This window comes from Papaver somniferum, unplaced genomic scaffold, assembly GCF_003573695.1.
Source record: "Papaver somniferum cultivar HN1 unplaced genomic scaffold, ASM357369v1 unplaced-scaffold_10, whole genome shotgun sequence".
Lineage (NCBI taxonomy): Eukaryota > Viridiplantae > Streptophyta > Magnoliopsida > Ranunculales > Papaveraceae > Papaver > Papaver somniferum.
The window spans coordinates 9,646,213-9,664,928 of record NW_020618825.1 but is presented as its reverse complement, the minus strand read 5'-3'; the positions used below and the strand labels follow the sequence as shown (position 1 = coordinate 9,664,928).

The 18,716-nt window shown below is 36.9% G+C and overlaps 4 protein-coding genes across 6 annotated transcripts; 1 reads left to right on the top strand and 3 right to left on the bottom strand.

Moving 5' to 3' along the window:
• Nucleotides 1–1,705: 1,705 nt before the first annotated feature.
• Nucleotides 1,706–4,175, bottom strand: LOC113326565 (cytochrome P450 CYP72A219-like). Of its 3 annotated transcripts, none has more exons than XM_026574266.1 (5): nt 4,129–4,175; nt 3,658–3,866; nt 3,298–3,527; nt 2,479–3,180; nt 1,706–2,395 (listed from the first exon to the last, which is right to left on the bottom strand). In XM_026574266.1, the coding sequence occupies exons 2-5, from the start codon at nt 3,767–3,769 to the stop codon at nt 1,970–1,972; spliced, it is 1,470 nt and encodes a 489-aa protein (XP_026430051.1). In that variant the 5' UTR covers nt 3,770–3,866; nt 4,129–4,175; the 3' UTR covers nt 1,706–1,969. The 3 variants fall into 3 exon arrangements, with proteins under 3 accessions (XP_026430051.1, XP_026430050.1, XP_026430049.1); XM_026574265.1 differs by lacking the exon at nt 4,129–4,175 and having other exon boundaries at nt 2,479–2,845; nt 2,933–3,180; nt 3,658–4,009; XM_026574264.1 differs by lacking the exon at nt 4,129–4,175 and having other exon boundaries at nt 3,658–4,009.
• Nucleotides 4,135–5,754, bottom strand: LOC113326566 (norreticuline-7-O-methyltransferase-like). The gene is made up of 2 exons (XM_026574267.1): nt 4,781–5,754; nt 4,135–4,606 (listed from the first exon to the last, which is right to left on the bottom strand). The coding sequence occupies exons 1-2, from the start codon at nt 5,549–5,551 to the stop codon at nt 4,271–4,273; spliced, it is 1,107 nt and encodes a 368-aa protein (XP_026430052.1). The 5' UTR covers nt 5,552–5,754; the 3' UTR covers nt 4,135–4,270.
• Nucleotides 5,755–6,607: 853 nt separating this feature from the next.
• On the bottom strand, nt 6,608–12,583 carry LOC113326299 (codeine O-demethylase-like). The gene is made up of 3 exons (XM_026574052.1): nt 12,378–12,583; nt 11,738–12,260; nt 6,608–6,862 (listed from the first exon to the last, which is right to left on the bottom strand). Exons 1-3 carry the CDS (start codon nt 12,581–12,583, stop codon nt 6,608–6,610), a joined length of 984 nt encoding a protein of 327 aa, XP_026429837.1.
• A 550-nt stretch (nt 12,584–13,133) lies between these two features.
• Nucleotides 13,134–14,573, top strand: LOC113326977 (3'-hydroxy-N-methyl-(S)-coclaurine 4'-O-methyltransferase 2-like). The gene is made up of 2 exons (XM_026574634.1): nt 13,134–13,962; nt 14,063–14,573. Exons 1-2 carry the CDS (start codon nt 13,183–13,185, stop codon nt 14,354–14,356), a joined length of 1,074 nt encoding a protein of 357 aa, XP_026430419.1. The 5' UTR covers nt 13,134–13,182; the 3' UTR covers nt 14,357–14,573.
• Nucleotides 14,574–18,716: the final 4,143 nt, after the last annotated feature.

Here is an 18,716-nt window from a genome sequence, read left to right as displayed (position 1 = left end):
AAAAACACAAATATAAGATTCACAGAAATGCATCTTAGTGATCCAAACTCTATAAACCAAATCAGATGTTCGTCCCTGTCAATTCAGTTGCTTGAACAAAAGATGGAAATCTGGCTAATCAGCTTCTTATTGAATGTTGAATGAGGTACTTCTTATCTGATTCTTTAAAGGATATAATGTTTTCACAGAAAGATGTACACAGTCTAGTATATTTCGGAATACTAGCTGAGAAAGTTATCTTTTTTTGTCTAGTAGATTTGGGAACACTAGCTGAGAAGGGTATCTCGTTGATTTCTATCTGCTTGAAAATTTTATTCTCAAAGCAGTAAGAATAAAGAGATATAGCAATCGGAATTCCAGTGGCATTCTTCTGATGGATTTCTAAGAATAATTGGTCGGTTCCAGCAGCAGTATGAAAAAAGAAAGCTCCACTTTCATCCCAGTTAACAGGTAAGATGATACCCCTTCGAGTCCACTTGTCATCTTCATATATCGATAGCCTGACATTATAAGAACTAGTTCTACTTAGTATAGCGACACAACTTTTCACCTCTACTAAACAAATTAAACACTGATTGTTGAAGGGGAGATAAGGATCTATCTGCAAGGAATCAGGAATTTGGATCCTCCTAAACTTTTCACTTCCAACGCACAAAGCCAATAAAAACCTAAAATTAGGATCGCTCCTCGAAAAGCTAAGAGGATACCAATAAATAGAACCATTCACATAGACAGAAGGTGCATTCATATCGAACTGATAATTTGGAACTTGATTCATTCTTCTCCATGCATTGTTTCTTCCAAAGGTCAGTATCTCCTAAATTTGGTAAGGAGCGGTATCAACCTTGTTTATCACCCACTTACAAATCACTTTGTGTTTTCGACATTGATCATACCCAAAAGTATAAGCACTAGTACTGTTACTTTTGTTTCTTCTAGACCATTTTTTTCCTTCTTCTGTTGATAATAATGTCGATTTGATCCATCGTGTTACTTCTCTCGTACTTATATTAAACACACAGGCAGCATGCACAGAATCGCTAATGAGACATACTAAACCTTCTACAACTCCAAGAACTTGAGAACAAGAAAATGGACCTTTGTTTGTAATGTCCTTAACGGTTGATGCTACCTTTCCCCTTCCCTTCTTTCCTCTTCCATCAAAGAATACATCAGCTATCAAGAAGCTGAAATCATGTCTAAAATTTCTCTGTCGTGGTACAACAACAAAAAGACGTTGACGTGATGTTTTCGATCGGTGTAAATCACTAAAATAAGGATCTCCGATTAAGTTACACCAGTTTTTTGCGACACACTTGAATTGCACAAGTGTTTTAACCGGGAGATTGCTTAGTATATTAATTATTATGTTTTCATCGTCGAAATTAATAACAGCTTTGCCACAATCATCAACGCCGCTTCTGGATGTGCTCTTCATCTTCTTCCTCATTCTTTCCATCGCTCCTCTCAGTATATTAGAGAGGAGACCCCCGGTTAGATGAGACGTGGCTAGATGAGACAGACTTACAAAAGGTATTCACCATTCTTAGCCAGTCAAAATAAATAAATAAATAGTTAGAGAATGTCGGAGAATAGATCTCTCCCATAATTCACGGCCAAACCTATAGTACTTTTCAAAGCCTTGCTCAGGAATATATTATATACCTATTATATTACGAGTCATGAGAAAGTTTGGAAAGTCGAGTTTGCATTAAATTTGAATTTCTTTTTAATCCAACTATGCTCGGGCTTCGATCTGATCCGAACCCAAAAGAAAAGTCCAATTCGATAGTACTACTAACACCGTTTTTGTTTGAATCTTCAAGTACGTACTAGATTTGAGGTGGACATAATATTATCCATTCTGAGGTATTACAGCAAAGGAAACTTGCAACACACAATTTTGGTACTAAAAAAACTTTTTCTGTGATCCAGCTATCATCATCAGATTATTGTCATAATCTCTAACTTAAAGTTGGTGTAATATGATTTGAGCTCCATGTTGCGGTGCCAGATCCAAGACCACATACGGAACATGAGTATACGAGGGTGAGAGCTGGAAAGAGAAGTTCTGCACAATCATAGTCAAAGCCATTTTAGCTTCAATCAAAGCAAAGTTTTGGCCTAAACAGACCTTATGACCCCGTGAGAAAGGAAAGTATGCGAGCTTATCATTGGACGCGTTCGAAACTCCCTCAGCAAATCTTTCTGGCTTGAATTCCTGTGAATCATCACCCCAGTATTCAGGATCATGGTGAGCAAGAATTAGTGGTACTATAAGAATGACTCCTGCTGGTATCGAAAGATTTCCCAATTTTGTTGTCTTGCTAGTATATCGATATAACTCGGGTCCTGGTGGATACAACCTCATAACTTCATTGAGTATCATTTCCTTCTGCCAACAAAAAAAAATACAGTGAATTTTTCGGAACGGCGTGACAAATGTTGAACTTATTTGCGTTGAAAAAGACTACTAACAATTTTGAGGCAATTTATCGCGTTGAAATCAGGTACGTTTTTCCCGCAAACTTGCTCTACTTCTTCTCTTGCTTTCTCTTGCCAATTCGGGTGCATGGCTAACACAATGATGGTAAATGTTACCAAGGACCTAGTTGTTTCTTGTCCAACAAGGTAGAACACCTTGCACTCATCTATTACTTCATCAATTGTCAATCTGTCGCTATTTTCTGTATTATTAGATTGCAGTAGCAAACCTAGTAAGTCACTGCTACTTGACGGATCGGTTTTCATTAATTCTTCTCTTCTGCTGATAAATCTTCTTAATATGCCATTAATTTCCTTGACCAATTGCTTTCTCCTCAGGTTCTTCTTTGTTGGTATGAATCTGCACAAAAGAAAAAACCGAAGCTTGTTAGAAAATTTTGTGGATTGGACTAGTCTCATGTGGACATGGTGAAAAATGAGATTACACCTGAAACCTGGGATGTATATGCTTTGAGAAGCTTCAATGAATAGTGCGATTTGCTCGTTTTGAAGCTCAAAGAGCTTCTTTCCTTCTTCGTAGTTGCTTCCGAATGCTGTTCGAGAAATTATATCAGAAGTTAGCGTCTGCATCTCAGGCCATATATCCAATTCACAAGAACCTTTAGCAGGACCAGTCAATTTCTTCCAACGCGCGATCAATTCACTACAACTTGTCCTAAATGCTGGCACCATACCCTGATATATAAGGTAACTAGTTCTGTCATTTAATGCCCCCATTGTTTACAAGAGATTTAGTACATAAAATGATAATGAAATACTAACGAGAAGAGGTGAGGATTGAAACAAAAAAACCTTTAATTTCTCTAAGTTCAAAGCAGGTTTGATAATTCTTCTATGTTTCAACCATTTCTCTCCTTCCAAGTTTGTGATTCCCTTTGGTAAGTCTCCAAAAACAGGGTTAAAGCATTCCACGGGTGGTTTTTGAATGTGACCGTTCTTTTCAGTCATAACATCTTTCATCATCTCTGTGTCCAATATGATCAACCTGGGTGTAGTTCCATTCCAGTGAAATGATACTCTCCCTGTTATTCAAATTCATGTCAGTATGAGGTCAAAAGCCATGAGGGTCCAATTGCTCTGCTACACCCAGATAATCCTTCTGCAAATATCTGAATAATAATCTATGAAGATGTAAAATAAAAAATTGCTTACCATAGGTTTGTACTGTTTTCCAAGTAAACGGGAAGACACATGGCGCTATATGGTGATTTAGATTCATGGGTTTGGTTAGTGCTTCCATGATCAACTGCATGGATTCTTTCATGTCTCCATAATAAAATTTGTAACAAGACCCTTTAATTCCTTGTTGCCTTAGTTGTTTCTCTAGTTTTTTAGGCTTCCACCAAAGTGAATAAAAGGCTCTGAAACCAAACCAAAGTAGCATCACCAATGAAGACGATCAAACTAAAAATTTCCATTTATTTTTCTAGGAGCTGTGAGATTGTTTGCTACTGTCTATGATGTGTAATGAGAAGTTATATATGCTTTTAGGATTGATATTGTCATGTGCAAGATCCATCTATATATTGTACGGATTTAGTTCCGTTTTGGGATTCAAAAGCTTACAATCGGTATCTAGAGCTATCGTTGTGCACATGAAACAAAATATCATTAGACCAATACCTTTTTTATTGATAATGATGTTTGTGTCGGTGTGTACACGGTTATAGATGTAGTGAAAATACTTGTACAGCTGCAGTTTCCTATAATGGAAATGCCTTATTCAGTGTCTAAGCAAAGGGTCCATGAGCCAACAACATGGTCCCTATTTGGCGAAACCCGATTCTTCAATTACATCATCAATAAACACTTCGATTACAGATTGAGCTGCAAAACCTGCTGACATTTGAGTAATTTTGCAACATGCAAAACCTGTTGGATCAAAAAGTTCCTTCCATTCTTTTTCGGTTCTCTCTTTACCTCCATTGCTAACCATCATATCCATATCAGATGCGAGTCTAAGTTTTGAATACGGATGATGAACCGAATCCATGTCCATTACCATTTCAACGATAATAAGTTTTCCTCCTGGTGACACTGCGTCTTTGCATCGCTTTAGAATTTGAATACATTCATCATCGTTCCAATCGTGAAGAATGTTCTGAAACGTTTTACATGCATTTAGAAGTTAGGACTTAGGATCACACTGCCTAGCACACATTGACTAACCAACTAAGACTAGCTCAGTCGGGCTAGGCCTGATCTTCTAGTACTTGAGGTCAGTAATTAAAAATATATTGTAAAGGAAAAATAAAAAAACAAGAATAATAATTACCTTCATGAAGATGGCATCAGCACTAGGAATAGACTTGAACATATCACCTGAAATTTTTGTAATAGTTGGAGTTTCAGGTGAATCATCTATAACATGAGGAAGATCAAAGAGCGTGCATTTAATATTCGGGAACGCCATCGAGATGGCTTTGATTGCAGTTCCAGTACCACCACCAACATCAACTAGTGTTTTAATGTCATCACCGAAAACACTTTTGCATTCATTTACCAAAGCAGAAGTAAATAATCCACTATCAAAAGCCATTGCTTCATTGGAAATTTTATTCATTTCAAGATTTTCACTATAATAAACCGAAATGTTCCTTCCCAACGCTTTCTCAAAAACGTTACAATTACCAGTTAAACTGTCTTTTAAAATGTCCCATGCAGCAAGCAAATCCTTATGAATTGTACCTAAAATTGAAGGAACCATTGATCTTTCAGACCCTCTTATTAGGTATTTCGCCGGTGGAGCTAAGGAGTATTTCTCGACGGTTCCACCATTATGTGTATAGATGATTTCTTCCTTGTTGAAGAGTTTCATGTGAACTAAATAACGCATGACACGGTACAAACGGTCCATATTAACGGGTTGATCAATGGGAAGCTTAGCAGCTAATTCAGATATAGACATTGGTGTTCCATGGTGATGAATAGTTTCAGCAATCTCTAGTTGAACTGCACATTTGAGAATTAAAGATTCCGAAAAACCATAAATTTGTTGCCAGATTATAGCTTGATTTTCTTGATCATTCTGGCTAACTACTTCCATTATCTTTTCCCGGGACTTCCTTTTTCTATCTAGGAAAAGAAGTTTGGTTGCTGTTGAATTTTAATAAGATGTTTTACATATATATCACAGAATTCTTTCGTTTTAATTCATTTTATGTGATTTTGGTGTAGAAAAGGGAGAAAGTGCCCACGAGTATCTCGTGAGTACAAAAGTTTTCAAATGAGACACCATCAGGAGAAAAATTTATGATGACACTAATAACAAAAAGGAGAATAACAGTGAAGATTAGATGATGATATTAACTTCTTAAGAAGACTACCATACATCAACCAACCCCTGCATGCATGCTTTTTTCGTTTTGTTTGATGGTGCAAATTCCTATAGAATCCAAATGAATGCACATTATCTTCTAGAAAACTAGATCTCTTCTAGAAGAAACAAGACAAGATTGCGTGCAAGTAAAAAGATAATCGACCATAGCGTAATCATAGAGTGTATATTTTGAGAACTTAGTAGTGAGAATAGCCGCTGGTACACATTGCAACATCTGCATCAGCACCTAATAGTAGTTATCAGCAAAGACTCACAAGTTGATGATAGTGATAACTGCAGTTAAGGTAATCAGTTCAATTCCTTTTCCTGTGGAATTCATCCATTTCCTTATGTATTTGTATATCGTAATGTTTACGAATCAATTCTCACGAAAATGATAGTCTCCAAATCATTTTTTGTTTTTTTCTCTAATTAAGTAACATACAAATGTGTTCATGTCATGAATCAGTTGGCATGACAATGATAGTCTCCAATCGTTTTTTGTTTTTTCTCCAATTAATTTTAATCCGTTTGGCATGTTATATCTGTAAGGAAAACCAATTCAAGATCAAGTTCTCCTTGTCTGTGCAAGACGTTATCGACCGAGAGATGCAACACAAGGAAGAGTAGAACAAAAAGGACTTAGAGGAGGAGTACTCTAAATATTAAAGTTCAATTTTATTACAAGACAGAAAAGGAGGGAATAAAAGCCTCTTTACAAAGCAACTTATTATATTTCATTGTACGTGCTGGGGATCTATTGCATCATTGCATGTTATTTTATTAGTTACTTTCTCCGGTCCTCATGCAGTCAAGAAATGACTTTCCATCCAGTTTTGATGAACGCATTTTCTTCTCAAGTTCCTGAAACCCAATTCTTGTGAACAAGGCTGGTGTTTGTGGTGTGATCAAGCTCGATATTGGACCTATTTCCGACTCTAGTTTAGGGTCATGAAATGTTGCAATTGAGAGCCTCTTCTTCGCTGAGTTTATTATTGCCCGATGTTCAACGCTACGGTAAATCCCATTAGTCAGTATCTGTAAAAGGGAAACAATAATAAGTTAACAAATTTAGGATTTTGTAAAAACCGATCTCCACACAACAAGGATCCTACATGCCTAGGATAATTTAAGTTGGATTATCCTGCATATAGATACCTCCACAACATCTCCTATATTCACTACGAACGCATTAGGTAGAGGTTTTGTTGGTTAAACTTCAACATAGAAGTCACTAACAAGCTGGTTAGGACAAGATTAGGAAATTGATGTAATCCTAAGGGAATTAAAAGTCATCTAGTTTTAAGAAAAGGAAAGACATGTAATAAGGTAATAGGACAAGGAAAAGGAATTCATAGTTCTATATATATATGATCACCAAAGTTGTGGTTGATCATATGAGCAAGATTAGAGTTTGTGTTTAGTTTTGAGAGATTTTCTAAACATCAATAAAGAGAGTTGTCTTTATACAAGCTAAGTTTCATCTTGCAGTTGCCATTAATTGGTATCAGAGCTTGTTTCTGAGCCATGGAAAACGAAACCACCATTGTGGGTGCAAAACAGTTCACGCCACCATCAATACAAGTTCCAATCCTCAACGCCACAAACTACACAGTATGGGCCATGAGAATGAAGGTACTGATGAAAATCTACAAAGTTCGGGAAACAATTGATCCTGGTACATTGGACCCAGACAAAAACAATGTTGCCATTGGATTACTCTTTCAAGCAATACCAGAATGTCTTGTTCTACAAGTTGGTGAACAGGAAACTTCAAAGAAAATTTGGGATGCAATAAAGGAACGTCATCTCGGAGCTGATCGAGTTAAAGAAGCCCGTCTGCAAACCTTAATGTCTGAATTTGAAAGAGTGAAGATGAAAGACACTGATACTATTGATAGCTTTGCAGGAAAGCTATCAAAGATAGCCTCAAAATATGCGTCACTTGGACAATCCATTGATGAAGATAAACTGGTAAAGAAGTTTCTCAATAGTTTACCAAGATCCAAGTATATTCATATCATAGCTTCTCTCGAACAAGTCTTAGATTTAAAGTAGACTAGCTATGAAGATATAATTGGAAGATTGAAAGCATATGAAGAAAGAATCCTTGATGAAGAAAACAATGGAGAAACTCAAGGAAAACTCTTGTACACAAACTCTTACCAACAAAACTCTGCAACAAGAGGAAGAGGTCGTGGAAGGGGAGGAAGGTTTAACTCACAAGATAGAACAACAAGTCAGAATGATCAAAACCAAGGGAAAGAAAAGAAGGATAGATCAAACATTATTTGTTATAGATGTGATAAACCAGGACACTTCTCCTCTGTATGCCCTGAAAGAATACAAAAGATGGAAGAAACAAAAAAGAATGAAACAAGGGAAGCAGATACAGCTCTTTTCATGCACGAAGTTGTATTCTTAAACGAAGGGAAACTAATACCAAAGAACTACGAATCAAAGGATGGAGAAGAAGGAATTTGGTATTTAGATAATGGAGCCAGCAATCACATGACTGGTAAGAGACACTACTTTTCTGAACTCAATGAGAAAATCAAAGGACAAGTGAAGTTTGGGGATGGATCTTCTGTAGAAATTGAAGGGAAAGGATCAATTCTATTTCAGAGCAAGACCGGAGAACAGAAGCTTGTCACAAACATCTACTTCATCCCAAACTTACAAAGCAACATTCTAAGTTTAGGACAAGCTACAGAAGTTGGATGTGATGTTAGAATGCGACAAGATTATCTAACAGTTCATGACCCAAGTGGAAGACTTTTAGTTAGAATCTCATGCTCACAAAATAGACTCTACAAGATAAGTCTCATGATTGAAATGCCATTGTGTCTGAATATGAGACTGGAAGATCAGACATGGAAGTGGGACGCAAGGTTAGGACACATAAGCTTTAGAACTTTAAAGGCAATGTCTCAGAACAAGATGGTTCGAGGACTACCACAGATAAATGATGAAGCAAAAATCTGTGAATCATGTTTAGTTGGGAAACAAACTCGTCAAGGTTTCCCAAAAGCAACAACATTCAGAGCCTCAAAGCCATTAGAGCTTCTTCATGCTGATTTATGTGGTCCTATTACACCACAAACTCTTGCAAATAAAAAGTACATATTTGTTATTATAGATGACGTCTCAAGATATATGTGGTCTATTCTTATGAAAGAAAAGAGTGAAGCATTTGACAGATTCAAAGCTTTCAGAAATCTGATAGAAAAGAGTTAAAAGAGGAGGTCAAAATGCTTAGAACTGATAGAGGAGGAGAGTTCACTTCCTTAGAGTTCAACAAGTTCTGTGAGTCAAATGGAATCAAAAGGCAACTCACAACACCATATACACCACAACAAAACGGAGTGGTGGAGAGGATAAACAAGACTCTAATGGAGATGACTAGAAGTTCTTTAAAGGATATGAAGGTACCTAATTATCTATGGGGAGAAGTTGTACGACACTCCACATACCTAATAAACAGGATACCTACGAAAGCTCTGAAAGACATGACTCCATATGAAAGTTTGCGAAAGAGAAAACCAAACATAGATCATTTAAGAGTGTTTGGTTGCAAAGCATACGCAAAAGTTTATTCTGCAACTCTTAAGAAACTAGATGATCGATCTCAGACTCTTGTGAATCTAGGAATTGATCCTGGATCCAAAGCTTACATATTATTCAATCCAACAACGAAAAGAGTAATAGTGAGTCGAGATGTGGTATTCGATGAAAAAGAAAACTGGAACTGGAAAGAAATTAATGATGGACCAAGTAGGGATCCAGGAATGTTTCACATGAGATGGGGTCAAGTAATTGATGAAGGCGAAGGACCCATAATCATCAATACCAATGGAAACAATGATGTTAATCAAGAAGAAGAAGAGAATAATGAAAACACTGAGAATAACGAAGAAGAAGAAGAAGGGATCGATGAAATAACTCAACCCATTCCACTGCGAAAATCAACAACACAGATATAAAAGCCACAGTACCTGGAGGATTATGTTCTTCAAGCTGCAGAAGAATGCGAGATTATGCTACTTTCTGTTAATGATGAACCAAGGAATTTTCAGGAAGCAAAGGTCTCGACTAAATGGACACAAGCATGTAGAGAAGAAATTATTTCAATCAACAGAAACAAGAATTGGTTTCTAGTTGATAAGCCAGGTGGAGTAAAAGTGATTGGTCTTAAGTGGATCTTCAAAATAAAACGGAATGTTGATGGTACTGTCAACAAATATAAGGCAAGACTTGTATATAAGGGATACGTTCAAGAATCAGGCATAGACTTTGATGAAGTTTCGCACCAGTTGCTAGACTAGAGACAATTCGTCTCTTAATAGCAGAAGCAACATCAAACTCATGGGAAATTCACCACTTAGACGTTAAGACAGCATTCTTACATGGTGAATTGCGAGAAGATGTATATGTAGAACAACTAGAAGGTTTTGAAGTAAAAGGAAAAGAGAATAAGGTATAAGTTATCAAAAGTTCTATATGGTCTAAGACAAGCTCCTCGAGCCTGGAATACAAAGTTAGATCAAATCTTAAGAGAAATCAGATTCATAAAGTGTTCTAAAGAAACATCGGTATACAGAAGAGAAGAAAAGGGAACGCTTCTTGTGATTGCAGTCTATGTAGATGATCTATTTTTGACTGGAAACTCTCTTAAGGTGATCAATGAGTTCAAGAGAGAAATGTCATCAAAGTTTGAGATGTCAGACCTCGGAAAACTCACTTATTACCTTGGCATAGAAGTCCATCAAGGAGTAGATGGGATTCAGATTAAACAAGAAACTTATGCAAGGAGAATTCTGAAATAAGCAAGACTTGAAACTTGTAATCCAACTAAGATACCAATGGAGTTTAGACTTAAAGTTTCAAAGGCACAAGAAGAAGCTGAGATTGATCCAACGAGTTATAGAAGAAATGTTGGATGACTTAGATACTTGTTACACACAAGACCAGACTTGGCTTTCTCTGTGGGAGTAGCAAGCCGTTATATGCAGAGTCCATGCAAGTCTCATGGTGATGTAATACAGCAGATATTGAGATATCTAAGAGGAACAATCAGCTATGGATTGAAGTATGGTCGAGGAGGATCAAAAGGAATTGTTGGGTATAGTGACAGCAATCATAATATTGACCAAGACGATGGAAGGAGTACGACAGGTCATATCTTCTACCTAGGAGATGCACCTATCACATGGTGCTCACAGAAGCAAGACACAGTAGCTCTGTCATCATGTGAAGCTGAGTTCATGGCCGCAACAGAAGCAGCTAAACAATCAATATGGCTTCAAGAACTGTTGGGTGAAATCAAAGGAAGAGAACTTGAAAAAGTTCTCATCAAGATTGATAATAAGTCTGCAATTGCACTCACTAAAAATCCAGTGTTTCATGGGAAGACAAAACACATTCACAAAAGGTATCATTTCATACGAGAATGTATCGAGAAGGAGATCATCAACGTTGAACACATACCAGGAACTGAGAAGAAAGCAGATATATTGACAAAGGCATTAGCTCGGATCAAGTTTGAAGAAACGAGACAACTGATTGGAGTACAAGATATGTCACGGGTAAGGTTGAAGCTTAACGGGGAGAATGTTGGTTAAACTTCAACATAGAAGTCACTAACAAGCTGGTTAGGACAAGACTAGGAAATTGATGTAATCCTAAGGGAATTAGAAGTCATCTAGTTCTAAGAAAAGGAAAGACATGCAATAAGGTAATAGGACTAGGAAAAGGAATTCATAGTTCTATATATATATGATCACCAAAGTTGTGGTTGATCATATGAGCAAGATTAGAGCTTGTGTTTAGTTTTGAGAGATTTTCTAAACATCAATAAAGAGAGTTGTCTTTATATAAGCTAAGTTTCATCTTGCAGTTGCCATTAGGTTTAACTGAAATCCATCTCTCTGTTTTTCTTATCTGCAATCCTTCCACTTCGTTGACCTGAAGGAGGATTGTCAAACCGCCAAAATCCGAGTGTGGCGTAAGACCAATGACGAGCTCTGGTCGAGGACAAGGAGGATAGTAATTCATCCTCATCGACTGCAACCCATCTTCAAATAGCCCTGTAATAACTTTATTAGTCTCAACTACTTGTAGAGCTTTCTCCATCATGTTGAAGAGAATCATGGCTAATTTATTCATCTCTGATGAGTAGGATTCCATCGTCTCCCTGAGAGGTATAGGAAGGGTGACCATGTAAAACACGTCTGCCCAATCAAGTCTTTGGTCATCTGAGTTCACAAAGTATTGCCCAAATCCTTCACCATCTCCTTCTTTCTGATCGTACCTAATTTTATCATCCATTGGAAGGTTAAAAAACCTCTCAATCTCTGATTTCACGTTTTCCACCAATAGAGTGTTGACTCCATGGTTTACCAGCTGGAACGTATAGTATAAAGCAAGCAGATTAGCACTAAGCTAATAACTAGTAATAAAAACACAACGATAGACATGCTTGTACGTATGACAAATATATACCTGAAAGAAACCCCATTCTTTGCAAGCACAATGAAGATTATCCAACTCTCACTTTCTAGTTATGTGTTCAGGAGACAGCAAATTTTGCAAATCGATGACAGGAACTGTTTCATGAGTTACAGACGCACCAATAATGACTGAATCCTGATCAGTGCATATGTATCGAGATGGAATTTCTGCAAGAGTGTGTTTTGCCAATTCCTGAACACTTGGTACTGACAACCCATTACCTAGCTTTATCATTTTTGCAGTCTCCATGGATGCTCTAAATAGAATAATCTCTTGCTTAAGAGAAGTTCAGTATATAGTCTTTAACTTTCTCTCAATCTCTTGTTAATAATACTATTGTGTTGCAAATGCCTACATGTTTTCATTTCGTGTATATATAGACGATTTTTTTTTCCTTGAACGAAAATATGTCAGGGCCGGCTAGCTACCACTCTTGTTTTGAACATGTTTAAGCTAAAACACAGTATTTTACCTACTGAATTCTACCAAAACATGTTCACAAAAATGATGTACATGTGCTTTTGTGCTGTCGATCGAGCAGGTAAGATCTAAACGTATGGTGTGAGGCACTAATGAGAGGCAGTAATTATTATTGACAGTGTTTTAGTGTAATTTCTCGAGAGTGTGCTGTGTTAGTTTTTTGTTATTTGGGAAAGTGTGTGATCTTAGTTTTCGTCTTGTTCTCCTATCGTTACTAATTTTTCCCACGAGGTTCTTGCTCTCTCTCGTGATCTGATCATATATGGTGCACCAAGCAGTTAGCTAGCATTTGGAACACTTATAAATACACCACAAAGTTTGAAAAGATTACGAAACACACACAACCCGAAACAAAAATATTTCATATCATGGGTAGTAGTGTGGATGTGAAACCAGCTGAAACACAAGAAGTTGGTATCAAAGATCAAGCTCAATTATGGAATATAATCTATGGTTTTGCTGATACTCTTGTTGTTGGTTGCGTAGTAGAGATTGGAATCCCAGATATTATCAAAAACAATAATGGGTCAATCACACTTTCGGAACTTGTATCAAAACTACCAATTCCAAATGTCAATTCTGATTACTTGTACAGAATTCTAAGATATTTAGTAAACTTGAATATCTTAGGACAAGAAACTTGTAATGGTGGAGCTGAGAAGGTTTACTCACTTAAACCAGTTGGTACTTTACTTTTAAGAGATGCAGAAACAAGTATGGTACAAACGATATTAGGCGTGGCACAAAAAGAATTCATGGTTCCATGGCATTTCATGAAAGAAGGTTTAGGAAACGGAAGTACAACGGCATTTAAGAAAGGAATGGGAATGGATATGTGGAAGTATTTAGAAGGTAATCCAGATCAAAGTCAGTTGTTTAACGAAGGAATGGCTGAAGAAACGAGACTTTTAACCAAAACTCTAATCGAAGATTGTAGAGATACTTTTCAAGGTTTGGATTCTCTGGTTGATATTGGTGGAGGAAATGGTACAACAATTATGGCAATCTTCAAAGCTTTTCCTCATATCAAATGTACACTTTATGATCTTCCCCATGTTATTGCTAACTCTCATGATCACCCTGACATCAAAAAGGTTCCTGGTGATATGTTCAAGTCTGTTCCCAGTGCTCAAGCTATCTTACTCAAGGTGGGACTTCTAACTTGTGTTTTCTGATTTGTACTCTTCTAAAAATGATCCTTTTTCTAAAGGATGGGTGTTTGTTTTTGTTATTTTAACTGTAAAACAGTGCATCTTGCATGACTGGAACGACGAACATTGTGTCAACATTCTGAAGAAGTGCAAAGAAGCAATACCGGAAGAGACGGGTAAAGTGATCATAGTGGATGTAGCACTTGATGAAGAATCCGAAGATGAACTTACAAAGGCAAGATTTATTCTTGATATTGATATGTTGGTGAATACTGGTGGTAGAGAGAGAACTCCAGATGATTGGGAAAATTTGCTCCAACGTGCAGGGTTTCGGTCTCATAAGATCAGTCCCATTCGCGCTATTCAGTCCGTCATTGAAGCCTTCCCATAGTAAAAGCTCTATACAAGGAGTACTACTTTGCTTCTTTCTCCGAGAAGCGTATATATAATGCGATTCACTTGTCAAGAATAAGTCATCTTCATTTTGAGGAGATGGTTCCCTATTTCTTGTGTATTGTTTTTTGTACTATCAATAAATTGAATGCCGTAATATTTCAGGTATTAATATCATGTATCAAAAGAACACTTAATTTGTGGGCGGCACTGTAGTACGGTGGTAAAATTGTTAGGTAATGATGATACCAACAAGTGACGCCTCAAGTTTAAAAACTTGAGGGGAGATTCAAAAGTTTTGAGGGGAGAGGGGCTCGAGGGGGAAATTTTTTGCTCTAGCGTTGCCAGAGCAACTTTGATCTAGCAGCCTCATGTCCACTTATTTAAGGTGATTGTGACGTCACCAGACTCGGGGATAACCATGGTTAGTTTTTTTTTTGTTTTTTTGACTGCCGTCTTTTTAACATCCGTATTCTATAAGAAAACCCCAATATCTCTAATGTTCACAATTCACACTGGATTAAGATCAGTATTATCTTTTGGCGCGAATATATTGTTTTTTCCGTTAGAAAAAAACAGAACTCTCTAAGTTCGTGGAATTTCTGAAATCTATCGTATTATTAGACTTTTGATAGACACCCAAATGTGTATTATGTTTGATCCAGATCAAAAAAAGCATCTTTTGCTTGTGAATTATTGAAGGTACTTGAGTAATTGTAAACTCCAATCCATTTGAATTGATATATCAGAACCTTAACAGGTAATTTTTCTCATACTACTCCATTTGATTTGATGGAATTGTGTTATATTAGAACTCTTTACATCCGGTCTTGTCGATTAGCTAGCATACTGTTAACTGTTCGGTGAATGGTCCATGTGAATATGTTATAGTGAATCTATTAGATAGTAGATGTATTGTCGAATATAATTTGCTTGCAATATTGCTTGAATCAACTATTCTCTTCATGAATCAGGTGATGGTGGTTCTTGAAACACTCTCCCTACAGAATCATGATAAGTTGCCCATGGAAAATAATTTTTCAATAAATGAAGGTCTGATACATGGTATTAACAAAGAAGTGCCAGAAATTGGTATGGAATTTGACTCATAAGAATTGGCATATGATTACTATAATCGTTATGCTAGAAACGTCGGGTTCAGTATACGAAAAGATTCAACTACTCACCGCAAAGATAAAACTGTTTCTAGAAGAGTTTTAGTCTGTTCAAATGAAGGAAATTATCGACAGCATCCAAGGGGATCTCCTTTGAAACGGCGCTTGCATGCAAGAACAGGTTGTGAGGTAAAGTTGGTTATTAAACTACAAAGTGATGATTCAAACTACTCCGTAGTAGAATTTGTAGAAAAACACAATCATGTGCTTACATGTTCAGATCAAGTGCATTTGTTGAGATCACAACGGAAAATAGAGAGTTCTCAAGAAAGATTAATTGAAAATATGCACTATGCGGGTATAGGTCAAAAAAATATCTTTGCATACTTAAGTTTTGAATCGGGAGGGTCTCAAAATCTGAACTTCACTCAAATGGATTGTAATAATCATATACAAAGAAGAAGGCGACAAGATGTCTTAAGGAAAGGTGATGCTGAACATTTTCTAGAGTATTTTCAAGAAATGCAAAAAGATAATACATATTTCTTTTTTTGCAATTGAAATGGATGCGACTGGTCAGTTGTGCAATTGTTTCTGGAGCGATGCTAAATGTAGGATTGACTACAGTTTATTTGGTGATGTGTTGGTCCTTGACACAACATTTGGAACAAATGAATATGATAAACCATTTGCACCCTTTGTTGGGGTAAATAATCATGTCCAAACAGCTCTCTTTGGATGCGCTTTATTATTAGACTAGAGCACAGACTCATTTGTGTGGTTGTTCAAGACATTTATGAATGCAATGAATGGGAAACATCCGCAGATAATTTTCACCGACCAAGCAGCGCCTATTATGAATGCAATTAAACAAGTGTTCCCAGGTACTCATCATCGACTTTGTCTTTGGCATATTTTCCAACTGGCTGCGAAACATCACTCCCATATATTTGCAAGTTCTGAATTTTTTTCCAAAGATTTCAAGAGGTGTATATATGAAAATGAAACCGAGGAAGAATTCGAGTCAATGTGGAAATCCTTCCTTGAAAAATACAAACTGACAGAGAATAAATGGTTGCAAACTTTATAAAAGAAAAAATAGAAATGGGTTCAGGTATATGGTCGATTACACTTTTGTGCTGGTATGACAACTACACAGCGCAGCGAAGGTATGAACAATTTTTTGAAGAAGTATTTTAAAAGAACTTTATCGCTAAAGAGTTTCGTGGTTGAATACGACAAGGTTCTTAGCAGTCGCCGTGATAAAAAAAAAATCCAAGACTTCAGAAGCACGCAAAAAAAAAAAAAACCAACTTTGCATAGTCACTGGACACTTGAAGTTCGAGCTGCAGAACGTTATACAGCAAAAATGTTTGCTTACTTCCAAAAGGAATATAAGGAAACTATGGATTTGATTCTAGAAATTATTGATCAGGATGGATCAATATACACCTACAAGGTAACATCGTTTAAATTTCTTCTACTCGTACTGTTATGTTTAACTCTTCAGACAATTATGTTCAATGTAGCTGTAAGCATTTTCAATTTGTAGGAATGCTATGTGCCCATTCTATGAAGATATTTCATACCTAGCAAGTGTATGATCTCCCATCGCAATATTTTCTAATCGCTGGACAATAGATGCGAAAAATGGTGTTGGTATTGAAGAGCCTAAAAAGCCAATTCAAGTCAACAGTGGGTCATATACTCTCATGTATAGTGACTTTATCTTTAGTCATGAAAGGTACAAGCACTGAAACATCTAGTGCCTTCACTAAGAAATTGTTGACTGGAGTACTAGGGGAGTTAGATAATTTTCTGAAATCAACTCAAGATGATCAAACAGAAAAGATTGTCACTGCTGCAAATGAGAACAATGAAAACTTGGGTCAAACAAGTATCCAACTTCCGATGGGTGGTAACATAACAATGCGAGCCCCTCCACGAGTAAAAAGATCAAGAAAGAAGACCGGAAGAATTAAGTCATCAATAGAGAAAGGTAAAGTGAAACGTAGGCGCAAATCGTAATGCAGTAACGCCAAAGATATTAGTTTCATCAAGGTAACTATCGATCTGCGAATTAAAGTTGTTACTATATAACATAAGGGAAAATTGGGAAACTGCCCCAATTTGGACTGCAATCTTGGAAAACTGCCCCAACGTTAAAAAAAGTTGGAAAACTGCCCCACTGTTAGAAATTTCAGTTAACTCCGCGTGTGCGAGTTCTCACGTGCCAAAAAAGACAAAAATACCCCGAACCGCTAAGATGTTGCGACGTATGCGAAAGATCTGACGGACTGAGATGAAGAAGTAAGCACGTGACTCGCACGTGATATTCAGTGAAATTACCAAAACAATATTACCTTTTCCCATTTTGACTTCTGTGACCATTGTCTCAAATGGGACACGTCGCCGAGTAAATGCTTACAGCCGTTGATGAAACTGCTCTACGTGAACACATTTGAAAGTAAAATGCTTTATGTAAGCATAACATATGAATTGCACTACTAATTTTATAACAATAAATACCATACCATCATACCATAATAAAGGCCATACCATAATACCATAATATATTACAACCATATTATCTTTAGGTAACATAACATAACCGGTCTTCAAAGTTTTTGGGAAGCATAACATAGCCAGTCTTCAAAGTTTTTGGGAAGCATAACATAACCGTAAGTCTTAATACAACCATAATACCACTGACCACTAGAACAAAGAAAAACTAGACTAGACATACTTTGAGTTAGGCTTTCTTTGCCTTTTTGATGATGGTTCACAAATATTAGTCTGGTTCTGTATGTTAACTGTGCCATGGTAAGTTTGACTAAACAAACCAGCAGCTAAAGAAGAACCAGCACCACCTGCGGAAGAGGTGGTTGGTGCAGTAGTTACCTTCTTTGAAACAGATGTAGATGGTGTTATAGAGGTTGATGGTGCAGCAGTTCCATTTGCCTTCCTTTTCGATCCAGTAGAAGATGTAGCTTTAGCGGCAGAGGTCAAAGGTGCAGCAGTTCCATTTGCCTTCCTTTTCGATCCAGCAACAGATGTAGCTTTAGGGACAGAGGTTGAACGTGCAGCAGCAGTAGTTCCACTTTTGCTTGAAGATGCAGTTGCTGATGCAGATTTTAATGCAGATTTCTTCCTGATCTTCTTTGTGTCTATAGTTCCTACAACAATAGTATCTCCATCAACAAGAATCTCTGTTCTCACTCTTTTCTTCTTTGGATTAGATCC